Below are 21,189 nucleotides of genomic sequence, written 5' to 3'. Positions count from 1 at the left end.
TCATGTCTTCAACTTATCACTGATAGCCAGGCAGCTGCATTGTCACTAATTCTTAATGAACTTTGAACTATTTTGGCATCGTGATTTTCAGGCTACAGAAAAGTGCTACATTAAAGCTAATGCTTAGTCTGGATTCAGTTTTGGAGAACATTGTTAATTTGTACTTAGTGCAAAAATACATTGGGATAAAGGAGGTTTTAGTAACTATAATAACTATAATGCCATTATTTGTTTTTCTCACATTTAGGCAGGAAAATGGTGGAGTACTAAATTTGAAGCTAGTGCTAACAGTTACTATATTGTTCATGCTTACGTAGTGATAACTTTTACAATCCCTGAGCTTTTTTATCATCACCTTTTCTTATCAGTAATGGTCAGGTAACTAAAGATACTGACTATATTTATAAGCTAAACTTTTTCACCATTTGTCAGTGATCAGAGAGCAGTTCCTTGTGATTAAGTGTTTATCTTCCCATTATGTCAAAATGGTTCAACTGTTAAAGTGTGTACAAAATCCCAAAAACCCTAGCTCTTAACAATGCCTTCAGCTGCAGCGTTAAGCTCCTGGCTGCTCTCACAGTAGCACCCAGTGTCATGCTGTGGCTGTAAAGGTGTTTTTCCCCTCCCTGCCAGAAGCTCTGGTTTCTCACCATCAACAGTCCCCTCAGGTTGCTGTCATTTCACACAGGGTTGTCACTTCTTCAGCACAGGTTGCTGCATATTAGAGTAAATCCCTGTCACACATGTACTTTAGCCATCTGTTATGCATGTACCGTTGTTTTGATGTGTCCATCTTCTCTTCAAGCCCTCCCAGTGGTTCTTTTTGCTCTGCGTTTTCTCCCCCACAATCCCTTTCTGCACATCTCTGCCGGCACTAATTACTAATTAACTTTGAAAAGGCCCCACAGCCCTTTTTAAGTCCCACGAGGACAACAGCTACATGCAGTATTTAATCACTTCCTGTGTATGTGCAGGCCACAATCTGTGTTTGTGTGCATCTAGATACCTCAAAACCTAAGCCACAGAGTGTGTGATTTCAAAAAGGAGACAGAGATATGAAATGTTTTCAATGTTTTTGTTATTCTTTTCCACCTTCAGGGGGAGCCACCATGACATCGGAAATGCAGGAAATTGCCATCACAGAGGACAAGCCTTTACTCACGGGTCAGGCTGATGCTGCCAAGGTTAGACATTCTGCATCTGATATTAAATATCATATAAACTGCACAGGAAAACTCATATCAACAGCGATCACACTAAGTCCAAACCGAGCCAGGCTCAAACCAGAAGCATTTTGACTCCAGCCAGAACTTGTGTGTGTCCCGGAGTCGGTGTTTGCACTCTTGAGTCTGAGCAAATCCTTCATTAAACGACTTGTCTTCCAAGCACATATGTGAAAGGTCTTAGCGCCCGCGCATGAGCGGCTGTGTGTGTGTGAGCAGAGCTGCAGCGCTGGCTCCGATCTGCTGGGTTGACGTCAAACGATGAGGGAGCGAGAGCAGATCCTGCTCTGCTCTGCTCTGCAGGGCAACATCTGCATGGCAACATCAGGTGACTTGATGATGACACCTGGTGGCCAACACGGGTATAGCATAAATGCAATAACTAGTAAAAAGATTTTGCTTTTTTTCCTAATATTGTGAGAGAAAATAGATACACTCAAAAAATAGAGCAGGCAAATATTTGAATACTGCATTTAAACTCAAACTGTATGATGATACAGAGGAAACCAAATGAGAACAGTGGTTCTACTTATTACAGAATCCTTTTTAAGGTGATGAACTTGTTTGAGTTTAGATGCAATTTTCAATCATTTGCCACCTCCGTTGCTTCTGCTTCTTCTATTAGCTCAGCGTACAACCTGGTTATGATCCAGCAGCAGAAACTGTGAATATGTGTAGCATTTTTCCTGTCTTAAAATATTCATTAGGACTGTATCTGCTTAAAGTAACATATAAAGAAGAGAAAATGTTACATAAATAGAAATCCACAACATCGTAAGCAATCTTAGAAGGACTTGATTATGAAAATATTTTGACTACTGTAACGTTGTTAAATTTATTACTATTTTCGATTTGAAGTTTTTGTAATGAAAAGCAGCATGGAAATTATTTTTCTTGCCTCCCTACTATGAGCGGCCATTAATCATTTATATTAGAAGAGGAGGCGACGTCACACTGTGTGTGTGAGAGAGCCGTATGTGTACAACATGGATTCACTCTTTTAAAATGAGGACAAAATGATCAGATTGACATTTTGAATGCATTACATATTAGCAGTTAATGCAATCAGCGTTACCAAGATTATTATACTACACTGTAGAAGTTGGATCTGTAGCTTCAAAGACAAGATGTCAAAACCCAACATGATCCAAGACGGACCAAACAGAGCAACTTTGTTCTACTTCATTCTGCCTTCCTGTTACCTGCTGAAAGACTTGCTCTCGCTCTCTTTCTCGCAGCCTGAATGAAATGTGGACACATCTCAGTGTGTCATAGGAAATACAGTTTTCTTTCAAACTGCTTCATTTTTAAAAACGTCACTGATGGCTAAAATTGAATTGTCTTCAATCAGTAACAGTATCCACAACAAAGAGTGGTGTTGCTACAGCAAACTCACTGTACTTAGGTAAGATACATTCAGTATGAAATAATAAAACTCACATCAGTACATCTGCTTCCAACCCGTTTTTTCAATAATGAAACATCTAGAGGTTTCTATTTATGTTGGTTACGACAAAAAAAAAAAACAGATGTAGCAACATTTGCTTCAGTCTTAGACGTAAAGTAATTCAAATAAGAGTGCTAGCATAATATTTTCATCTACTCATAATGTGTTTTTGTAAAAACAAAATATCTCATCTGTCTTATCTGATTGTTTTCTTAGCCCTCTGTCTTCATGTACCACATGTATATTCTGTAAAATAAGAAAACATCCAAAGCATCTTACTAATTAGTCTTTTCTTCCATATAGGATGTTGCTGAACTGGCTGCAAGGATACTCCTAGATCAAGGGCAGGTGAGACCGCCACAATCCATGAATCAGTTCAGTCGAGTTGAAAATAACTCTAACTCATGTTTAAAAGCAGATATCTTGAGAAACAACCTTTCATAACAAAGCAACACTTACAAAATATTGAAAAAAAAAGTAATAATTGAAGTGTGACCTTCAGACAGTTTCTTGATTAGAATAATTGAGGCTGTGAGAAAAACACACCAGAGAATAAAACCTGAAAATTAACAGTAAAAATAACATGTTTGCCAGTAAGACATTGGTTATTCTCTAAGCTATCTGCTGAGCTTCCTTAAAATAAACAACAGTGTCAGTTGGTGTTTTATGTTTAAATGATCATTTTATTGTTAATTAGACTCCATACAACTGGATCAGAATCTGTCAGTATGGACCATATTTGACTGTCCTTGTTTAAGGACAATTTATTTTGTCCTTAAACAAAATAAATTAGTTTGATTTGATCTTTCTGGCTCCAGGCATATAAAGTCACAGTCTTAAATGCTAGGCTAAAGCTAGCATGTTTACTCTCTCGTCGTTTTTGCTACGACTCAATAATTGAAAACTTCTGCTTCTTAGATATTTCAGCGCAGTTCCGGCTAATCATGTGAAGACAAAACTGCTGTTGTACCTTAACGCTTTGCTTTGACCGTCATAAATTTGAATGAGTAATGTTTCAGCTGCTCTCATCTACACCGACATCTGTCTGAACAAGCAAATCAAGCAAAGTAAATTACATGACTGTGCGAAATGAAATCGAACTGTCTTATAAAGAAAACAGAAATAAATGATTTCTATAAATAAATAGAGGTTAGCTACATATTAATTCTCCACACTGATGTGTTCTTTTCAGGAGGAATCCAATAATATTTTCTTTCTTAGACATGAGGTTCAGAAACATTATTGGCTTGACCCGGAGCTTTGTGTTTATTCAACACTAAAATGAGCCCAGCAGGGTGTATAATTGCTGTGCATGCACTGTTACATTCACACAGTAATGCTTGAGACTGAATTCAATTAAATGAGAATACCTTCAGTGGCTGGGGTTAGTTCTGCTTCAGCACTGTAAAGCAGAAACTGAATGGAGTGAGTAGCGTTAGGCTGTTTGAATTAAAATGCAAAGAATGGTTTTGCTTTATTTTGGGAAATGTGACTCACTGAAGCAGGCAAAGATTAATTACTCAGCAAATAAGTTTCTTTTTTTTCCTCCTTGTCCAGTAACTGTGTGTACAGAAGTAAGCCTTTGTAGCTGCCTTTTCAAAATTTAATTTAATGTGTCGATATGTTGTCATAGATGGCAAAAAGCAAAACAGATGTGTACAAAACGTTGTCGACATTCCACTAATGTCTTAATCATGGTTTTTCTATTAAATAAGAAACACAATTAAAATCACATGTGAATAAGTTTGTTCATGCACTAAGTCGTTTCAAAAGATGTCACGCCATGATCCCACAACTACTTCCTGTCTTCTTCATGGCATCACCCAGCTGTTGATCATGTGGCTTGTGTGATGCAAAAATTGGTTTGAGAAACAAACAACTATATGGTAAAAAAAACACAAAAAAAACCCACATCTCATTCTAACAGCAAAAGTTTTTCTCAAAACTGACGTGTTTCTGTTAAGCAAATTTATTTTCAAAATGTCAAATTGCTCAAATATATGATCAGTGGAAACGCAGCTCTCTGTGCTGGCCTGTCACATTGAATTCCAAAGAAAAATGGTGAAGTTTGTGGCTGTGATATGGCTAAAAAAGATCTGAATTGGGATAGACGCCTCAGATGTGATGATTAGGAATGTTAAGATCCAAGACTTGATGCCCCCACCTGTCTCTGCTCAGGAGCACAGCGTTGAGACCCCGCACGGCGTTCTACGCGTGACCCTCCACGGGACGCGGACCACCCGCCGGCCCGCCATCCTGACCTGCCATGACGTGGGTCTGGACAGTGAGTAGAGCGCTCTCTCTCTCTCTCTCTGTCTTTCTTATCTTCATTTTCTCCTCCTCATCCTGCCTTCGCTTTCTTTCTCCGGCAGGTAAGAGCTGCTTCTCTCCTCTGTTTAAATTTGAGGAGATGCAGGAGATTGTCAAGAACTTCACCCTGATTCACATCGACGCTCCGGGCCAAGAGGAGGGGGCCTCCGCCTACCCTCCAGGGTACGCTGATCTCAGTTTCCTAACATAACCCTTCGTTTTCTCAAAGTGTGAATAATCTTCTGTGCAGGCTTCAAAGTAATCCCCCTCTAAAAATACCCAATGTTCCCATCTCTCACATCTCCCCGCTCCCATATCTGGTTGCTAAATGCGCTTTTGTCAGAGGCTAAAACAAAAACCCTGATCGCCTCGTTCCATTTCTTTTTGCTGTTGTAGCTACCAGTATCCCTCCATGGAGACCATCTCCGAGATGATCCCTGCTGTGCTGCAGTTTTTCAAGTAAATACTACATTTGATTTGATTTGACTCGTATATATATGATGTGCTCCCACACAAAACGTCTTTAAATTAAGCTCTCTTTTTTTTTTTTTTTTTTTAATTTTCTCCGTCTGTCAGCTTCCGTACCGTCATTGGGGTGGGGGTGGGAGCGGGAGCGTACATCCTCTCCAAGTTCACAGTGAGTAGCTTCTATTGTTAGTGCTGTCATTTTTACCATCTGTGTCCTTTGCATAATCTAAAGTAGCTGTCAGAATCTGACACTGTTCTCGCAGTCAGGCAGATGAAGAATATGGTACAGTCCCGTTGAAAGAGTGGAAATGAAGGAATTCAGTTTAAAATAGATATTTTTTGAGTGGCAGCTATCAAAAAGGCTGGGAGCAGTGTTACAGTTTTAAACTGGTTTAGATTTTTTTTTTTTTTCAATTGTGTTTTTGCACCAAATTTAGGGAAAATACTGTAGATACTAGCTGGTATTTTTAGAGAGAGATGCACCGATATGATAATTTGGGCCAATATCGATGTTCGATATTAATCTTCTTCTATGCTGAAAAACCAATATATATATTAAAAATATAAATATACACTTCCTGCTGTTTCAACATTGTGTAAAAGCGACATCATAGGTTGTTCATATCAGCTCAGTTTTACTTATCAGACCGATACCAACATATTAAAACAGCAAACGTCAGCCGATGCCAATGTTGATGCAGACATATTATTCATCCTGAGGTAAGGTAAATATTAGACATGCACGATATATAATCATCAACATCAATATATCGGACCAAAGTTTCATATCGGTTCATCTTTAATAAATATTAGTTGCGCCACAGCCTCTAAGCAGAAAACCAAATGAAAATTACAGTAATTATTCCTGCATTTATATTGCCTTGCAGATGTGTTCATTCCTTTTGAACCCACTTTTACACATTTTCCTTGTTACAACTTAAATGGATTTAATTTTTTGCCACATAAAGCATTTTGCATGTAGGCCAAACAAGTTGAATTTTGAAATGTGAGAAAGAGTGAAAAAGTTCAAGGGGTGCAAACTCGTTTACAGACAGAATAAACAACACAGCAGCCTTTCAAATATTAATCCAGCGAAAATAGATGTGGGAAAATTAGGTTTGAGAGAATAGAGTAAATATCACGAGCATTAATTATTATCACTATTTTCCATCTCAGGTACAGTAAAGTCGAATACACCAACAAGGAAAAGGCGCCAAACATGAAGCTACATTAAGCTCAGGCAGTCTGCTCGATTCTAACGTCAAAGTTTTATTTGCTTTAAACTTGATTTCTGTCTGCAGCTCGCTAATCCAGATTCAGTGGAGGGCCTGGTTCTGGTTAACATCGACACCAACGCTAAAGGATGGATGGACTGGGCCGCACACAAGGTTCGTCTGCTCACCGTCTGACTTCTTGTCTTCCTGCTGATAGAAACCTGAGATTGTAGCAAAGTTTGACCTGATCAGGGCTGTTTATCAGTTAAAGGATATAAAATTAGACGAGACGGTGTTATAGATTATGTTTCTGATGTGAGGATTAGCTAAATCGATCTGTTCTCTTTGTCTCCTCTGTAGCTCAGTTCTGTGACTTCCTCTCTCACAGAGCAGATCTTATGTCACCTTTTCAGTCAGGTACGGCAAAACCTAAACGTCTGGAAGAAAACACTTCAATTTACATCATCTTTTTCATGTTTTATAAAAAAAAAGCTATCCTTTTTGTAGGAGGAACTTTCAGCAAACACAGACTTGGTGCAATCTCACAGAGAGCGGATCTCCAAAGCGCCTAATCTGGCCAACATTGAGCTCTTCTGGAAGACGTACAACAGGTAAAATTGTCCTGCAGGGGGCAGCATACGCACCAGAACCCAACAGCCACTAACCCCTTCTTTCTCTCCGCCACAGCCGCAGAGATCTGAACCTGGACCGCAACTATACCTTCAAGTAACTACATCTCTTCTTTCTTAAAAAATAAAAATCTCTTAAACAGTTCAGCGCAGCCCATATGAGTTTGAAATGTGTTTCTTTATCAGGTGTCCAGTGATGTTAGTCGTTGGGGATCAAGCTCCGTACGAAGATGCCGCTGTAAGTTTAAAGTCTTGTAACTTTGATATGCGTGTAAAGAAAGGAGATTTTTTTTTTCATGTTATTCTTGCTGTGTCCACCAGGTGGAGTGCAACAGCAAGCTCGACCCCACATCAACTTCCTTCCTGAAGGTGAAACACCAGTTTGTCTTTGCTTTAGCGTCTCTTCTCTGATTCTGTTGTAACCCTTGTTGTCCCTGCCACAGATGGCCGACGCAGGTGGCCTCCCTCAGCTCACTCAGGTAACAGGAGCAGCTGAGCGTTTTAGAAACGTCACATTCTGCTGAGTCAGCATTTAAAATACATGAGAAAATGACCTAGTTGTTAAAATAAAAGTTGCATTTGTTTAAATAGACAGGAAATGTAAAAATCCTTCTGAAATGTTTCTGTTTTTGTTTAACTGTGTTGTCTTTCTGTGTCTGCAGCCTGCTAAGCTCACTGAGGCTTTCAAATATTTCATCCAAGGAATGGGTTATAGTAAGTTCACTTTTCTGAAAATTCATCTAACATTTCTCAGCTAAGTATAAATCTTGATTATGGATATTTCCTGTTTGTACGTTTCTTGGTAAGGAAATAGACATATAATATCAGTAAATATTGTTTATTGTCCACAACAGGAATACAATATCAGTATCAGCCCAAATTTTCATATCGGTGCATCACAAAAATTACATGAAATTTCCAGGACACCTGTAGTCTGGACTAAAGATGAATGCCACAGTTATGGGAATGTTCTGCAGTGTGTTGTTTTGATCACATTTACCACCTTCTGAACATCAACAAACACAATTTTTCTCCCCAGTGGCTTCCTCTTGCATGACCCGCCTGTCCCGCTCCCGCACCACCTCGCTCTCCTCCTCCTACTCCATGGACGGGTCCCGCTCTCGCTCACGCACCCTGTCCCAGGGCTCGCAGGGGGGCCAGATGCCGCCCAGCCCCTCCCAAACCATGGAGGTCTCCTGCTGAAGAAGACTTCGCCCCCTTCCACCACCTCACGACGGCAAGAGCAGAGAGCGATAAAGGAACGAAGGGAAAAAGGTGAAGCGTGAACGCAACGAAAACGAGATGAACGAACGGCTTTCTCCATCGGTCAATACACGACTCCCACCATTCCCCCCCGCAAGAGCAGACAGAGAGAGAGAGAGAGGGCCTGTCCTCCATGTTGGTCCAGCACAGATGCAGTCTTTCAGCTAGAAGAGATTAAAAAGAACCAGGAAGGAGGTGCAGAACAGGAAACAGTCCTCTCTCCCTCTGTCAGCCTGTAGACCCCTTTAACCTAGATCCAGAGTGTGGCATGTAGAAGCTGCACTCATCACTTTAACCCGTAGAAACTCTTCAGGAAGCAGAATTGATGATGATGCTGAAGCTAACGATGATGTAATAGGAAACAAAACTGTAACACTTTTCTCTTTATTACGTGATTTTAATATAATATAGAATAAAAAAAACATACTATAGCAGAGATACTTACTACAATGTGTGTGTCCACTACTTTTACTGCTAGTTTCTAATGTGTTTTTTTTTCTTTCTGATTTGTAACTTGTCTCAACTAATGGTTGAAGCAGTCAGCAAGAGCCATTCTAGCAACTACATGTGTCTCAAAAAAAAAAAAAAAGTTTAATATGATTTAAAAAATTGATTTATTTCATGGTTTCAAAACCTGAAACTGGTGTATTACATATACTGAGGCATTAAATTTCAGTGATGTATTTAAAGCCTTTAATTCTGTTCGTGTTGATGATTGTGGCTTACAGTTGAGGAAAACACAAAATTATATTTCTTAGAAATTAAAAGCTTTACATAAGACCAGTGAAATAGATTTTTTTATAGATGAACTTTAGCTTAGTGTTCTGTATGTACTGTTGCAGTGTTTTACAAAATGAGCTTTTCTTTTAAAATCCTCTCACTGCTGCACTCATTTTTTCTATCCACACAACATTCCATCAATTTGCATAGACACTGCACGTTATTATTATTATTTTTAAGAATTACCTCTTTATGGATATCTCAGTGAAAAGCTGGGCAACTATCATGTCAGCAACTGTCCACTTGATTAGGTCTTTCATCATATGGGTAAAATACAACCATTCTGTATTAAAAATTTATTTTATTGATCTTATGTTCAAGTTTTCTGAGGAACAAAATGTTGGGGTTTTCATTAGCTGTAGGCCTTAATCAACAGAAATAAACATTGAAATATATTACTATGTATGTAACAAGTCTATGATTAGTTTCAGTTTTTGAATTGAATAACTGAAATGAATTAACTTTTTAATGGTTTCCAAATTTTTTAATTTTTTTTTTTTTTTTTTTGACATAAACATGTATTTCCTCCTTGGTGTTGCCAGGTTTTTGTTTTGTCTTCCACTGTCCCGTCCTCAACGTTTTACTTTGTTTATCTTTTTTTTTTTTATTGGATGTAAAGAGGTTGAAAGTTGTATTTTTTTTTTCTCCTGAATCTGCATGCCTGATCTCACCCCACGTGTATACTGACTGGATATTTTTCTTTCATATTCTGCTAATAACGTGCGTTTGTGTCGTTTTGAGTTTCTAGCGACAGTCTGAAGGACGTTCCTGGGTGGGATGTTGTCTGCTTCAGCCAAAGCTTTTTGGGCGCTGTCGTCAACTCGAGTCGCACATTTCTAAACTAGTGCTTCCAGCTTTTCTGGCCGCGTGTCGAACCACCCGTGACTTCTGCCGAGGCCAGAAGGGATCACTGTGTTCACCGTGTGGGTTGTGGAATTTTTATTTATTTTTTATTTTTTGCGTTTCTTATCCTCTGTTCCAGTTTTATTCGGGAACTAGAGATTTACGAATTCCCAGTAGGATAAATCAGCTGGACCGTCCTCCGCAGTCGAATTTCCCGCGGGGAAACTGGAAGCAAATCCGTCACGACTTGTAAGGCGGACTCAATATGGCCGCTCTTCGAATCAACAATGGAAACGTGTTCATTTTAGGAGACACACAGGTAAGACTGCGTCTCAGCTTAGAGATGCGTGTGCGACTCTAAACTGAACAAATTAAAAGTGGTGTTTGACTGTAGAGCGTAAAACTTAAATTGATGTTTGTAGCTATTGCAAACGGGCGTCGCCATGTTGAAATTCCATCTTCCTAACTCGACCGCCGTTACGTCGGGTCTGACGTCAAACCCAACACCGAGTTTCAACTTCGCAGGTAATCTGAACGCAGCATAACCTTACCTGTACGTGGATACCTCCAAATAGACGCAACCGGCTTACTTGAGGCGGAATAAAAACACACTTCTCAGTAATAGAAGCACCTTTTACTTAAGCTGGGCAGCTGCTTGTGTGTTTGCTTGTCGCGCGGAAGTAGACAGGAAGTGTTTGCGTCCGGTTTGCAGATTTAACTTAGCTGAGTAGAAGGAAGAAAATAGAAAACAAGAGGGTGCAATTTTTTTCTTTTTCTCTTTTTTTAACGGGAAATAACCCGTGTAAAACAGCCCCCCCACTGCCAACAAGCCAAATAAAAACCGCCTGAACCTTGAACCGTCCTGTTACAGCTAGGAAGTAACAGCGTACTGGCAAATTTCAGCGCCTCGTTTATCTGGTGACTCAGATCTCCCTCTAAACGTTAATATTTCAACACAAAGCTGTCTACTGCCCTGTGACATGTTGCCAATAGCCTGACTATATTTCTAAAAAAGAAAAAGAGCCTATACGTGGATGCAGCCATGGATGTTTTCACATTTTTAAACCATTTAAGATTTGAATGAGTCAGGTGGAAACGGCCTGTTTCTTGTTTGTGTGATCCGGTTCTACTTATCCAAAGCTTTTTAAAAAGAGGCCGAGCCGTGATCGGTGAGCATGACGGGGAAGTCCGTGGAAAGCTTTAAGATGGAGGTTACAATGGCAGGAAGCGGAGACCAGAGAAAAAATGTAACATGGATTCAGGGTGTTGTTGGTTTTGAGGCAGGTTCCGATTTCAGTCAGACACGGAGGGAAAAAGTCCAGCGGTACTTCTTTCTAAAGAGTTGAGCAGGGATGTGTGATTGTAAATGCTTGTCCATGTTGTCTTCTGTCTGACTCTTAAATTTTATTTCAATCTGTTTTTTCCTCTTCTACATCTCTTTTTTTTATCTGTGTGAAGTGTTAGTTTATTGTCCCGATGTGCTCACAAGTTAGTTAACCGTGTGCTAGTTCTTGTGTAACTTTTTTAGCATTAGTGCTTATAAGGGAGAGTAATATAATTAATAATTAAAAGATCAAAAGTAAAAAATAAACTGAAATTTACTTGTGTGACTCATTTCCCTGTGTAATACGATGAACATCCTTAAAAAGCAAACTTAAATATCAATAAAAGCTTAAAGAGGAACAACTTGTCTTCTGTCTTTATTGTCACATTAACATTATGCAATTTCTCATTTGTACATTTCTCCCTAAATGTTCAAAAAGTTGAATAAAACAGCTAAATGCAAACTACTGAAATTTTTTTCAAATTCTTATCACATTGAAAGATAAAATCATATTCTTTACAAGCTTTTAGAACATGGCTGGAAATTTTTGAGAATCTGCCTAAGACAGACATTATGTCTAAAACAATTGATAATCCTAGCTTTTTCTGCAAACCCTAAGATTTTCTTCTGTGCCCTCAACATGAACTGAAACATTCATGCATCACCAAGTAATTTCTTTGTTTTCCTTAAATTACAAAGCAGCAAAAAGAAAAATACCCCTACTATGTTTAACTGACATTCAATTCAAATTTACTTCATTTAGTTAAAATTAATGCTCATGGGGAAATATGCATAAATATTAGGCTTTGTTCAATTGCAAATTAATTTCAGTTCTGCATTTGTCTACCAGGTGGCAGTATATTTCTCATTTCTGGGGTTGAAAATTATGTTTTAAAAAAACTGCTTCACTCTGAAAATATGGCCTCTAAAAATAAATTTTTCTTCACTTTATTAGGAGTTTCACATGCATTTTTTTTTCTTAAATGAATCAGCACATTTATAGAAGATGAAATCACAAAAAACAAACTACTGATTGCTGGTCATGTCTTTTAAAAGGGACATACAGGCAACATACACTGTTTTTAGCCCTCAATGTTATTTACTTTGAATGTCTAGGAGTGCAAAAAATTATATTTGTCTCCCAGTGCTGTGTAGATATCTTCCTATTTTTGGGGGGTGTATTTTTCAGTCTGTTCGTTTTTCTCTGTTACCTATAATGTTTTCTTGTCTATTACGTCACAGCATTTGCTGTGGAACTGCTAAACAAGGTTGCTAATCAGTTTCGTGAGTCTGCCATTTCTTTCCCCTCGCAGCAATTTTGTAGTCCAGGTTCAGATATGCTGAAGTTGTAAGTAGACACAAATATAGTTCATAGTCCACAAATGAATAAAATGTAAAAAGCAAAGATTTAAAAACATGAAATATCCACTTTAAGTGTTTCTTTTTGTGACATAATGGTGAAGAAACAGTGTTTAACAATAACCTATATGAGCATTGTAAAAATATCAGTTAGGGAAATTAGGGGTTTTATTCTTGTTTTTTTGTTAAAGTTTTTTATACGTTATATACAAAAAGTGAAGATTAAATAATTTCACATTTAGATTCTTGGTTAACATCTGTGGTTAACCATTTACAGATTCACTGTTATTTAACTCAATCAAACACCCTACGTAATTTTGAACGCATCCTTGAATAAAAGCTAGAGGGCAATGACTCTAAGGTATAAATATGACTCAGGCCCATAGATTGTACATTCTTGATTTCAATAAAGATGTCAAAGATGGGATTACTGATAAACTGCCGTTTCTTCAGAGGGTCACTGGAATGAATTTCCTCTGATACCATCATGTAGAGCATCACAGTCAGAGTGTACTCTGGGGAAACCAAGAAATACACTAGATTCTCTTCTACTTTAAGAAAACCATCCATCTTTCTTACCATTTTTATCTTTTCTATAGCTTGATGAATATTGGATTTTAAAGACATGAGAACTGTTGTTCTGGCTTTTAGGTGCAAATCAAATCTGGTGGTGCGACTGCTCATGACATCCGTTTCTTGTCTGGCATATTTATGTGTGACCTTAAGTTGTTGACAGTAGAGGTCAAGAGATTTAAGTCCATTTTGCAAATCCTCCAGAGCCTGGCTGAGGCACTCAGGGTCCTGAGTCCTGTTCTGACTGTTTAGAGATGCAAAAGCACGATTGTAATATGCTACTGCTGCCCAACAGGGGTCCAGGTTTATGGCTTTAGTGTACATGCTGATACTCTCAGAAAGTTTTCCCTGTACTCTTAGCTCACTGCCATAAGCAGTGTAGTAGTGGAGGTTTGAGAGAGGGGATTCTTTCTGATTGAGTTTTTGCATTGCTTTTTCTAGGTCTTCTTTTAGGCTTTTTTTCAGTTCAGTGATGGGCTGTTCCATGTTAAGTTTTGTAAGAAGCCACATTCCCCAAAACTCATTGAGTGCGGACACATCTGATTCAGATGGCTTGTTGTTGCTTTTGTAGAGCAGATCCAATGTTTCTAGGTACTGTCCGAAGAGCTCCTCCTTTTTCTTTATTTCTGGAAGATGGCACTCCACGTAGTTTGACAGTTCTTCAGCCACTGACGCATCTCTGATCTCTTTAACCATCATCATATCTGTGTTGGAGTTTTCAGCCAAAACATGGTTCAGCAGTGAGGAAATATCTCGACTTTCCTCCCAGGAGTTGTTTCTCTGATAATGCCTCAAATGCAGAAGAAACAGCTTTTGACAAGATGAGGAGAGAATGTTTTCAATAAAAGACAGAATGTTTCTTGTTAAAATAAGTAATTGTAGGGACTTTGACAGATGTCTGGAACAGACAATCAGCTGAGCAGACCCTGGATATCCTTGTCTCCCTGTCCGGCCAAAGGCTTGAGCCTCCACACGAGCATTTTTAGGCAGGAACGTTTGAACAACAAATAGGCCTCCAGCATGTTTTACTGACTCGGAAACCTGAAGGTCTGTTCCACGACCAGCAAGGTTTGTAGCTATTATGACATCTCCTGCACCCAACTCCTTGGCAAAGATTGCACTGTTGTCCCTGTTGTTGTTTATGTAAAGCATTTTATTTTTGACTTTCTCTTTTAAAGCTTGATCAATAGTATTTGCTAGTTTGATAGTCTCGCAGACGACCAGTACAGCTCTTTGATCAGCATGGGTTGTAGACTGACTTTGTTCAACAACAACTTCACATATTTTCTCAATCCAACTTCTTTCATCCATCAGAACAACTCCTTGAACCTCAAACAGCTTCCTGCGCTTATATGAAGGGATTTGGCAAGTCTCAGTACCCTCATATATTTTTCTCATGGTCTCAATCTCTGCTTTTTGCCCAAGAGTCCCAGACAGTCCATAAATATGATTTTTGTACTTTTGAAGCAAACCAACATTGGACATGTAGTTGGTGATGATGGTCATGTCACTCAACTTAAACACATGTTCCATTTCCAGAAACTGCTGTAGACCATCACTCCATTTCATGAAGTTTTCCACAACACCTGTACAGCTGTAGTCCACAGGTACAACTCCATGACTTTCTAAGATATATTCATGATCTTTTTCCATGCTTTGTGCACGGAATGCATTTTCAATCCAGCCCTTTAATTTAGATTCTACAAGATCTGAAAGGAAGCCTGGGATGTAGCAGCTTCCTTCAGACTTGTTCAGCTCACGTGGTGTGAAATGCAGAAAACGCCTTACGTCTTCTTCTACAGCTTTCAGTACACTGTTTTTATCAAAATACATGTATTGACAGAAGCCACCATTCAAAAGCAGAGACACTCGTCTCTGACCACTTTCTCTTGGTGGTCTTTTATTTAGCTCTTCTACGGATCCGTCTGTATTGATGCTGTGCAAAGCAAACTGACATGATGGAAATCTGGTCTCCACCATCCTAAAGAACTCAACCATCTTATCGGCTGGAACATTTGCAATTTTCTCATCTAAAAGACTTGGTTTCCTCTGTATTTCCTCAACTGTGCCATTGGTCAGTAAACCTGTCTCCTCGGCTATTTGAAGGACAGTCAACTCATCCAATCCTTCCTGCTTGATCTGTTCTAATACAACTTGGTGAAAGGGGTATTTTTGTTCAATATTGTGACCTGATTCTACCTTGCTGTACTGGTTAGCAGTGGCCCAAATTAATGCCAGAAGAGGGTTGAGATGCTGCAGAGCAGGCGTGTCACTGCTTAAGTAGACAACATGATGACCTTTGTCCAGCATCAAAGAATCCACCTCATCCACAATTGCACACTGGAATGTTCTCTGGCCAAATATATCCTTCCTATGAAAATGATGCCGCAACCAGTCTCCAGCAAATTCATCAACAGTACCATAAACAACCTGGCTCTCATAGCACTTTTTTGAGTCTTCGTCTTGCTTGTTGATGTTGCAGTCCACACTGATCTTTAAAACATCATAAAATTTCTTCCATTCTCTCATGTCTCTCTCTGCTAGAACAGATGAACTGGACATGATGTCGACTTTTTCTCCTCTCAGAGCTCGAAAGGCTGCAAACATGGCCACAATGCAGGACTTCCCCTCTCCAGTGCCAACCTGAATGAGGCGCCCCGTTGTGGAAAGAACCATGAGACACCAGCTCACCATCTGGGTCAGTCGTGGTCTGAAGTGAGTTTTTTCTGCTACTTTACAAATAATCAGCAAAACTTTTCTCAGGCCAGTCAGCTCTGATCCTGAAATGGTTGAATTAAGATCTGCTTGAACTGATGACACAATATCTTTGACCTCAGCCAACAGCTCATCATTAACTTGGTTAAAGTCTCCATCTCGGATTTCTTCAATAATTTCATCCAATGTTTTGTCTGCATCATCTGCCAACCATTTCTTTAGTTCTTCATCGGTTACTGCTGCATCTCTGACCAACTCCAGAAGGCTTCTTCCTGAATTAGATCTCCATGTGGGTGTGATATAATTAACTTGAATCCAGTGCAATATTTGGAGCAACCATGTGGCGAGATGTGATCTGTCATTTCTACACACCGACTCAAATCGCTGTAGAAGGGCATCAAACAGTTCACTGACGTCTTCAGGTCTCCATTTAATACTCCTGACCAGCCCTTGCAGCAGCTTGACAAGACTCTTTTCATTTTCATTTGGAGAAAATAGATGAGGAGCAAGAAAAGAATCTTCAACTTGGCTAATCACTGTGAGATCTGGGTTAATTTCCTCCATGCTGCTCAACTGTGGCTAAAACAGAAGAAGATAAATTGCTTAGGATGTTTTATAGAAACATTTTTAACAGGTAAGTGTTCAACAGCATTTAACATTAACAATTTGCTATAGCTCTAAAGAAACACAAATTTAAACACTCATAATTTACACCACATGTTAATGAAAAGACTTTAGGTATACACTCCTGATCAAAATCTTAAGACCAGTCAAAAAATTGCAAGAATTTGCATTTTGCACGATTGCATCTTAAGAAGGTTCTAAGTAGAGCTTCACTAGGTTAAAGGAAAAAAATCAGTGCAAGAGACAAAAACTTTTGAGCAGGGAATTTTCTGAAAACTGCATTTACACTCAAACATGATTTTTTCAGCTGATCAAAAATTTAAGACCATAGCCAAAAGCTGTGCAAAAATCTGGATTCCATGTCATTTTCTGTCAAGTCTTTACACTGTCAAGAACCCTGATGGCAAAAGCAAAAAAGCTCACTGACTTTGAACGTGGTAGGATTGTTGAGCTGCATAAGAAAGGCCTCTCATAACGTGCCATTGCTGCTGAGGTTGGACGCAGTAAGACAGTCATTTTGAATTTTTTAATTAATCCTGAGGGTTATGGAACAAAAAAGTCAAGTGGTAGACCCAAAACAATTTCACCAGCTCTGAGCCACAGGATCCGATTGGCTGTCTGTCAAGACATGGGATGATCGTCAACCCAAATTAAGGCCATTACTGGTGCTGACTGCAGCCCAATAACCATCAGACGGCATCTGCGAGAGAAGGGCTTCAGAAACAAAAAACGTCTTCAAAGGCCACGTCTTCTTCAACGCCACAAAATTGCCCGTTTGGACTTTGCAAGGGTGCACCAAACATGGGACATTGAAAGGTGGAAGAAAGTTGTCTTCTCTGATGAGAAATTTTTTTACCTTGATCGTCCTGATGGCTTCCAATGACAAGGATCTCCTTGTCATGCCTCGTGGCATGACAAGGAGATCCCACCTGAGATGTTTTCTACACGGCACAGTGGTGGGGGCGCCATCATGATTTGGGGTGCGTTTTCCTTCAATGGAACAATGGAGCTTCAGGTTGTGCAGGGGCGTCAAACAGCAGCTGGCTATGTGGAGATGTTGCAGCGGGCATCCCTCATGACTGAGGGCCCTCGTCTCTGTGGTAATGATTAGGCCTGTCACGATAACAAATTTTGCTGAGCGATTAATTGTCTAAAAATTATTGCGATAAACAATAATATTGACTAATAACGCATGCGATTTCCTGCCATAGATAGATGCACTTTATTTTCAAAAGAACACATAACACTGGAACTGATAAACTAAATAAACAAAACAATCAAAAACAAAAATAAAATTATCAGTCTCCATTAACAAGGAACTTACTTAAATAAAAACTAAACAACATAAAGCCAAAGTGGAAATAAATACTGCATTCAACCAAAAGAGTGCAGATTATAAAGTCTGTATACTATATTGGCCTTCAGTAATCACTAAATTTAAATAGAGAAGATGGGCACATCTGACTACCTAATGCAGTAGTTCATACTAGATTTTTTGCCCCCATTTTGCCCTTATGATAATCTTAGAACGTTGGGCGTTCCAAGATGGTCGCTGGTGATTTCGTAACCGATCATCCTGCAGTGTGTGGTGTGTTACGGTAGATCGTGGCCGCTCCGATCTAAATCAGGGGTTTTCCCCGACTGGGAGCTTAAAGCTGAATGTGACAGAAAGCGCGGATTCTCCTCCTGCTTTCTGAGGGGAAATTACGGAGGGGAATCCCAAACAGCTGACACGGCAATGATATGTGGAAACAACATTAATATTTATTCAACAAGAATATAGAAATGACAAAGGGAGGAGTCGGAGCCAAATTGCTACTACAGTTGATAAACCCGGTAGGTTTTCAGCTGTTCTTCGTTAACGTGACATAAATAGGTTACAATGATTTTCATTCAGTCAGGCTAGCCACATGCATCACAAGTAGATTCTAGTAAAGCATTGATTAATGCCTGGTTTTAAAATTAGTTAACTGGACTTGTAGCCATTATTTTGTGCCCACGTGGCTGGAAACCACACGGCACGACTAACCCGATCGAACCGTTATACCTAGGATTTCTGTCTGCTAATGTGTCTCAGGTTTTGAAAATGGGCCGACAGTCGGCAGATACTTGTGTAGTGTGCGCTGGACATTACACTATTACACTAAGGAAATAGGAAGGGAGGGTCAGTAGAGAGCACCGGAGCTGAGCCTTTTTCATTCAGTGTCATCAACAGAAAGAGAAAAAAAAGGCAGGAAGAGGCGATAAAGCCGATAATTAAAATGAGGTCGATAGGTTTAATTTATCGTGCGATTAATTGATATGTCGTTTATCGCGACAGGCCTAGTAATGATTGGGTTTTTCAACAGGACATTGCTGAAGTTCACAATGCCCGCCTGACAAAGGAGTTCTTCCAAGAGCATAACATAACTTTTTTGGACCATCCTGCATGTTCCCTGGATCTAAACCCAATTGAGAACATTTGGGGATGGATGGCAAGGGAAGTTTACAAAAATGGACATCAGTTCCAGACAGTGGATGCCCTTCGTGAAGCCATCTTCAACACTTGGAGCAACGTTCCCACTAGCCTCCTGGAAACACTGGCATCAAGCATGCCTGAACGATTGTTTGAAGTCATCAACAAGAATGGTGGAGCTACTCATTACTGAGTCCTTTTTTCTGACACTTTGATTTCTGTTTTGGGGAGTTTTCAGGGTTTTTTGAGCTATGGTCTTAAACTTTTGATCAGCTGAAAAAATCATGTTTGAGTGTAAATGCAGTTTTCAATTAATTCCCTGCTCAAAAATTTTTGTCTCTTACGCTGATTTCTTCTTTTAACATTGTAAAGCTCTACTTAGAACCTTCTTAATATCCAATAGTGCAAAATATAAATTCTTGCAATTTTTTGACTGGTCTTAAGATTTTGATCAGGAGTGTATTTGTATAGAGCTACAACACATCTGGAAAGTATTCACCACGCTTCCTTTTTTTTCCCACATTTTAGGTTACAACTTTATTCTAAGTTATGTTAAATTTAATCTCTTTCTTCAAAAATGTTCACAATTTTTTCTTTTTTTTTCCAAATTTAATTCTCATAAATAAAATCACATTTCTGCAAGTATTCACAGCCTTTGACAATTGAACTGTTTTCAGTTATCACCCTTGAGATTTTTTACAGGTTAACTGTACAAAAATCAGCTTAACTGTACACCTTTAGCTAAAACTAAACCTTAGGTAAAACCGAATTTAGATTAAGTGGAACTTAATCAAGGTCCACTTGATTAAGTTCAATCAAGTGGACTTGATTGGACTTAATGGTCAATCAAAACAAAAGTAGTTCCTAAAATAAGAGACTTCACAAGTAAACACTTGTTTACATGCAGTACCTGATGGACCACTTGGGGGGGCATCCGAGGACTACCAGTGGTCCGGTGACGCAGTTTGAGAAAGACTGCTCTATACCGGAGCAACACATAGTCATAAAACAGCTCCAAGTTCAGCTTTCCTTTTATTTTTTTCCAGGGAGCACTTTTATGAAACACGTTAATTCTCTCAATCAGCAAAGCATAAAAGATGGAAAGTAGAAGTAAAAGAGGAAAGCTCTGGAAAATGACACAACTAAATGTCCTATTTAAAGTATGTGACATATTTAAAGTATGTGAGGGTACGATGACTATCACTGATAAAATGGAGTACCTTGAGGGGCAATCAAGGAGAAATAATCTGGTTTTTGATGGAATTACTGAATCACCAAATGAGACTTGGGCTGAGACTGAGGAGAAAGTGAAAACTATTTTAAATGAAAAGCTAAACTTTCAACATAAGGTTGATATTGAGAGAGCTCACCGCACCGGTAAACATAGAGGAGACAGACCCAGGCCCATTGTTGTCAAATTTTTACGATACAAGGACAGATCAACTATTCTGCAGAGCACCAAGGCACTTAAGGGATCTAAGATTTTCATTAACGAAGACTTCACGGATGCAGTAAGGAAAAGGAGGGCGGAACTAATGCCGGACTTAAAAGCAGCACGTCAAAGAGGGGACATCGCTTACCTACGTTATGATAAGTTGATCACCCATCCACGTACTAGTACCCCTAAATTATCCAACAATGTATGACAGACAGCCAGACATAGCTGACGTTCACTTCTGAAAGAGAAACATGCAACAGATCGCGGCCTATGAGGATATAGAGCTACCCGTATTCCAACACAGAAACTATCATCAGCAAGATATTGAAACTGACATTGATCCTGATAACTTCTATAATGTCAGCAATGATAGTTGTCACTATTACAGCGATGATCAGTTCAACAACAGCATTAAAACAGAACAAAAGCTGTCAATAATTCACTTTAATAGCAGAAGCCTTTATGCAAATTTTGACAGCATCAAACAATACCTCCAACAACTTTCACAGACCTTCAATGTTATT

The 21,189-nt window shown here is 39.2% G+C and overlaps 1 protein-coding gene across 1 annotated transcript in view; it reads left to right on the top strand.

Moving 5' to 3' along the window:
* Positions 1-9,157, top strand: part of ndrg2 (NDRG family member 2) — a 31,045-nt gene extending 21,888 nt beyond the window's left edge. Inside the window, exons 2-16 of the mRNA XM_015060949.1 lie at positions 1,099-1,184; positions 2,974-3,018; positions 4,849-4,954; positions 5,043-5,163; positions 5,377-5,439; positions 5,557-5,617; positions 6,750-6,836; positions 7,023-7,079; positions 7,170-7,273; positions 7,350-7,388; positions 7,478-7,529; positions 7,613-7,660; positions 7,735-7,770; positions 7,954-8,005; positions 8,331-9,157. Of these exons, the coding sequence (XP_014916435.1) occupies positions 1,110-1,184; positions 2,974-3,018; positions 4,849-4,954; positions 5,043-5,163; positions 5,377-5,439; positions 5,557-5,617; positions 6,750-6,836; positions 7,023-7,079; positions 7,170-7,273; positions 7,350-7,388; positions 7,478-7,529; positions 7,613-7,660; positions 7,735-7,770; positions 7,954-8,005; positions 8,331-8,494 (1,110 nt within the window). The 5' untranslated portion in view covers positions 1,099-1,109 and the 3' untranslated portion in view covers positions 8,495-9,157. The remainder of the gene's footprint in view (positions 1-1,098; positions 1,185-2,973; positions 3,019-4,848; positions 4,955-5,042; positions 5,164-5,376; positions 5,440-5,556; positions 5,618-6,749; positions 6,837-7,022; positions 7,080-7,169; positions 7,274-7,349; positions 7,389-7,477; positions 7,530-7,612; positions 7,661-7,734; positions 7,771-7,953; positions 8,006-8,330) is intronic.
* The last annotated feature ends 12,032 nt before the right edge of the window (positions 9,158-21,189 follow it).

The sequence above is a fragment of the Poecilia latipinna genome, unplaced genomic scaffold (genome assembly GCF_001443285.1).
Source record: "Poecilia latipinna isolate Pla-1442-1.1 unplaced genomic scaffold, P_latipinna-1.0 Scaffold1757, whole genome shotgun sequence".
NCBI classification, from domain to species: Eukaryota; Metazoa; Chordata; class Actinopteri; order Cyprinodontiformes; family Poeciliidae; genus Poecilia; species Poecilia latipinna.
Note: the sequence above shows the minus strand (reverse complement) of the source record. Positions and strands in the feature narration are given on the sequence as shown.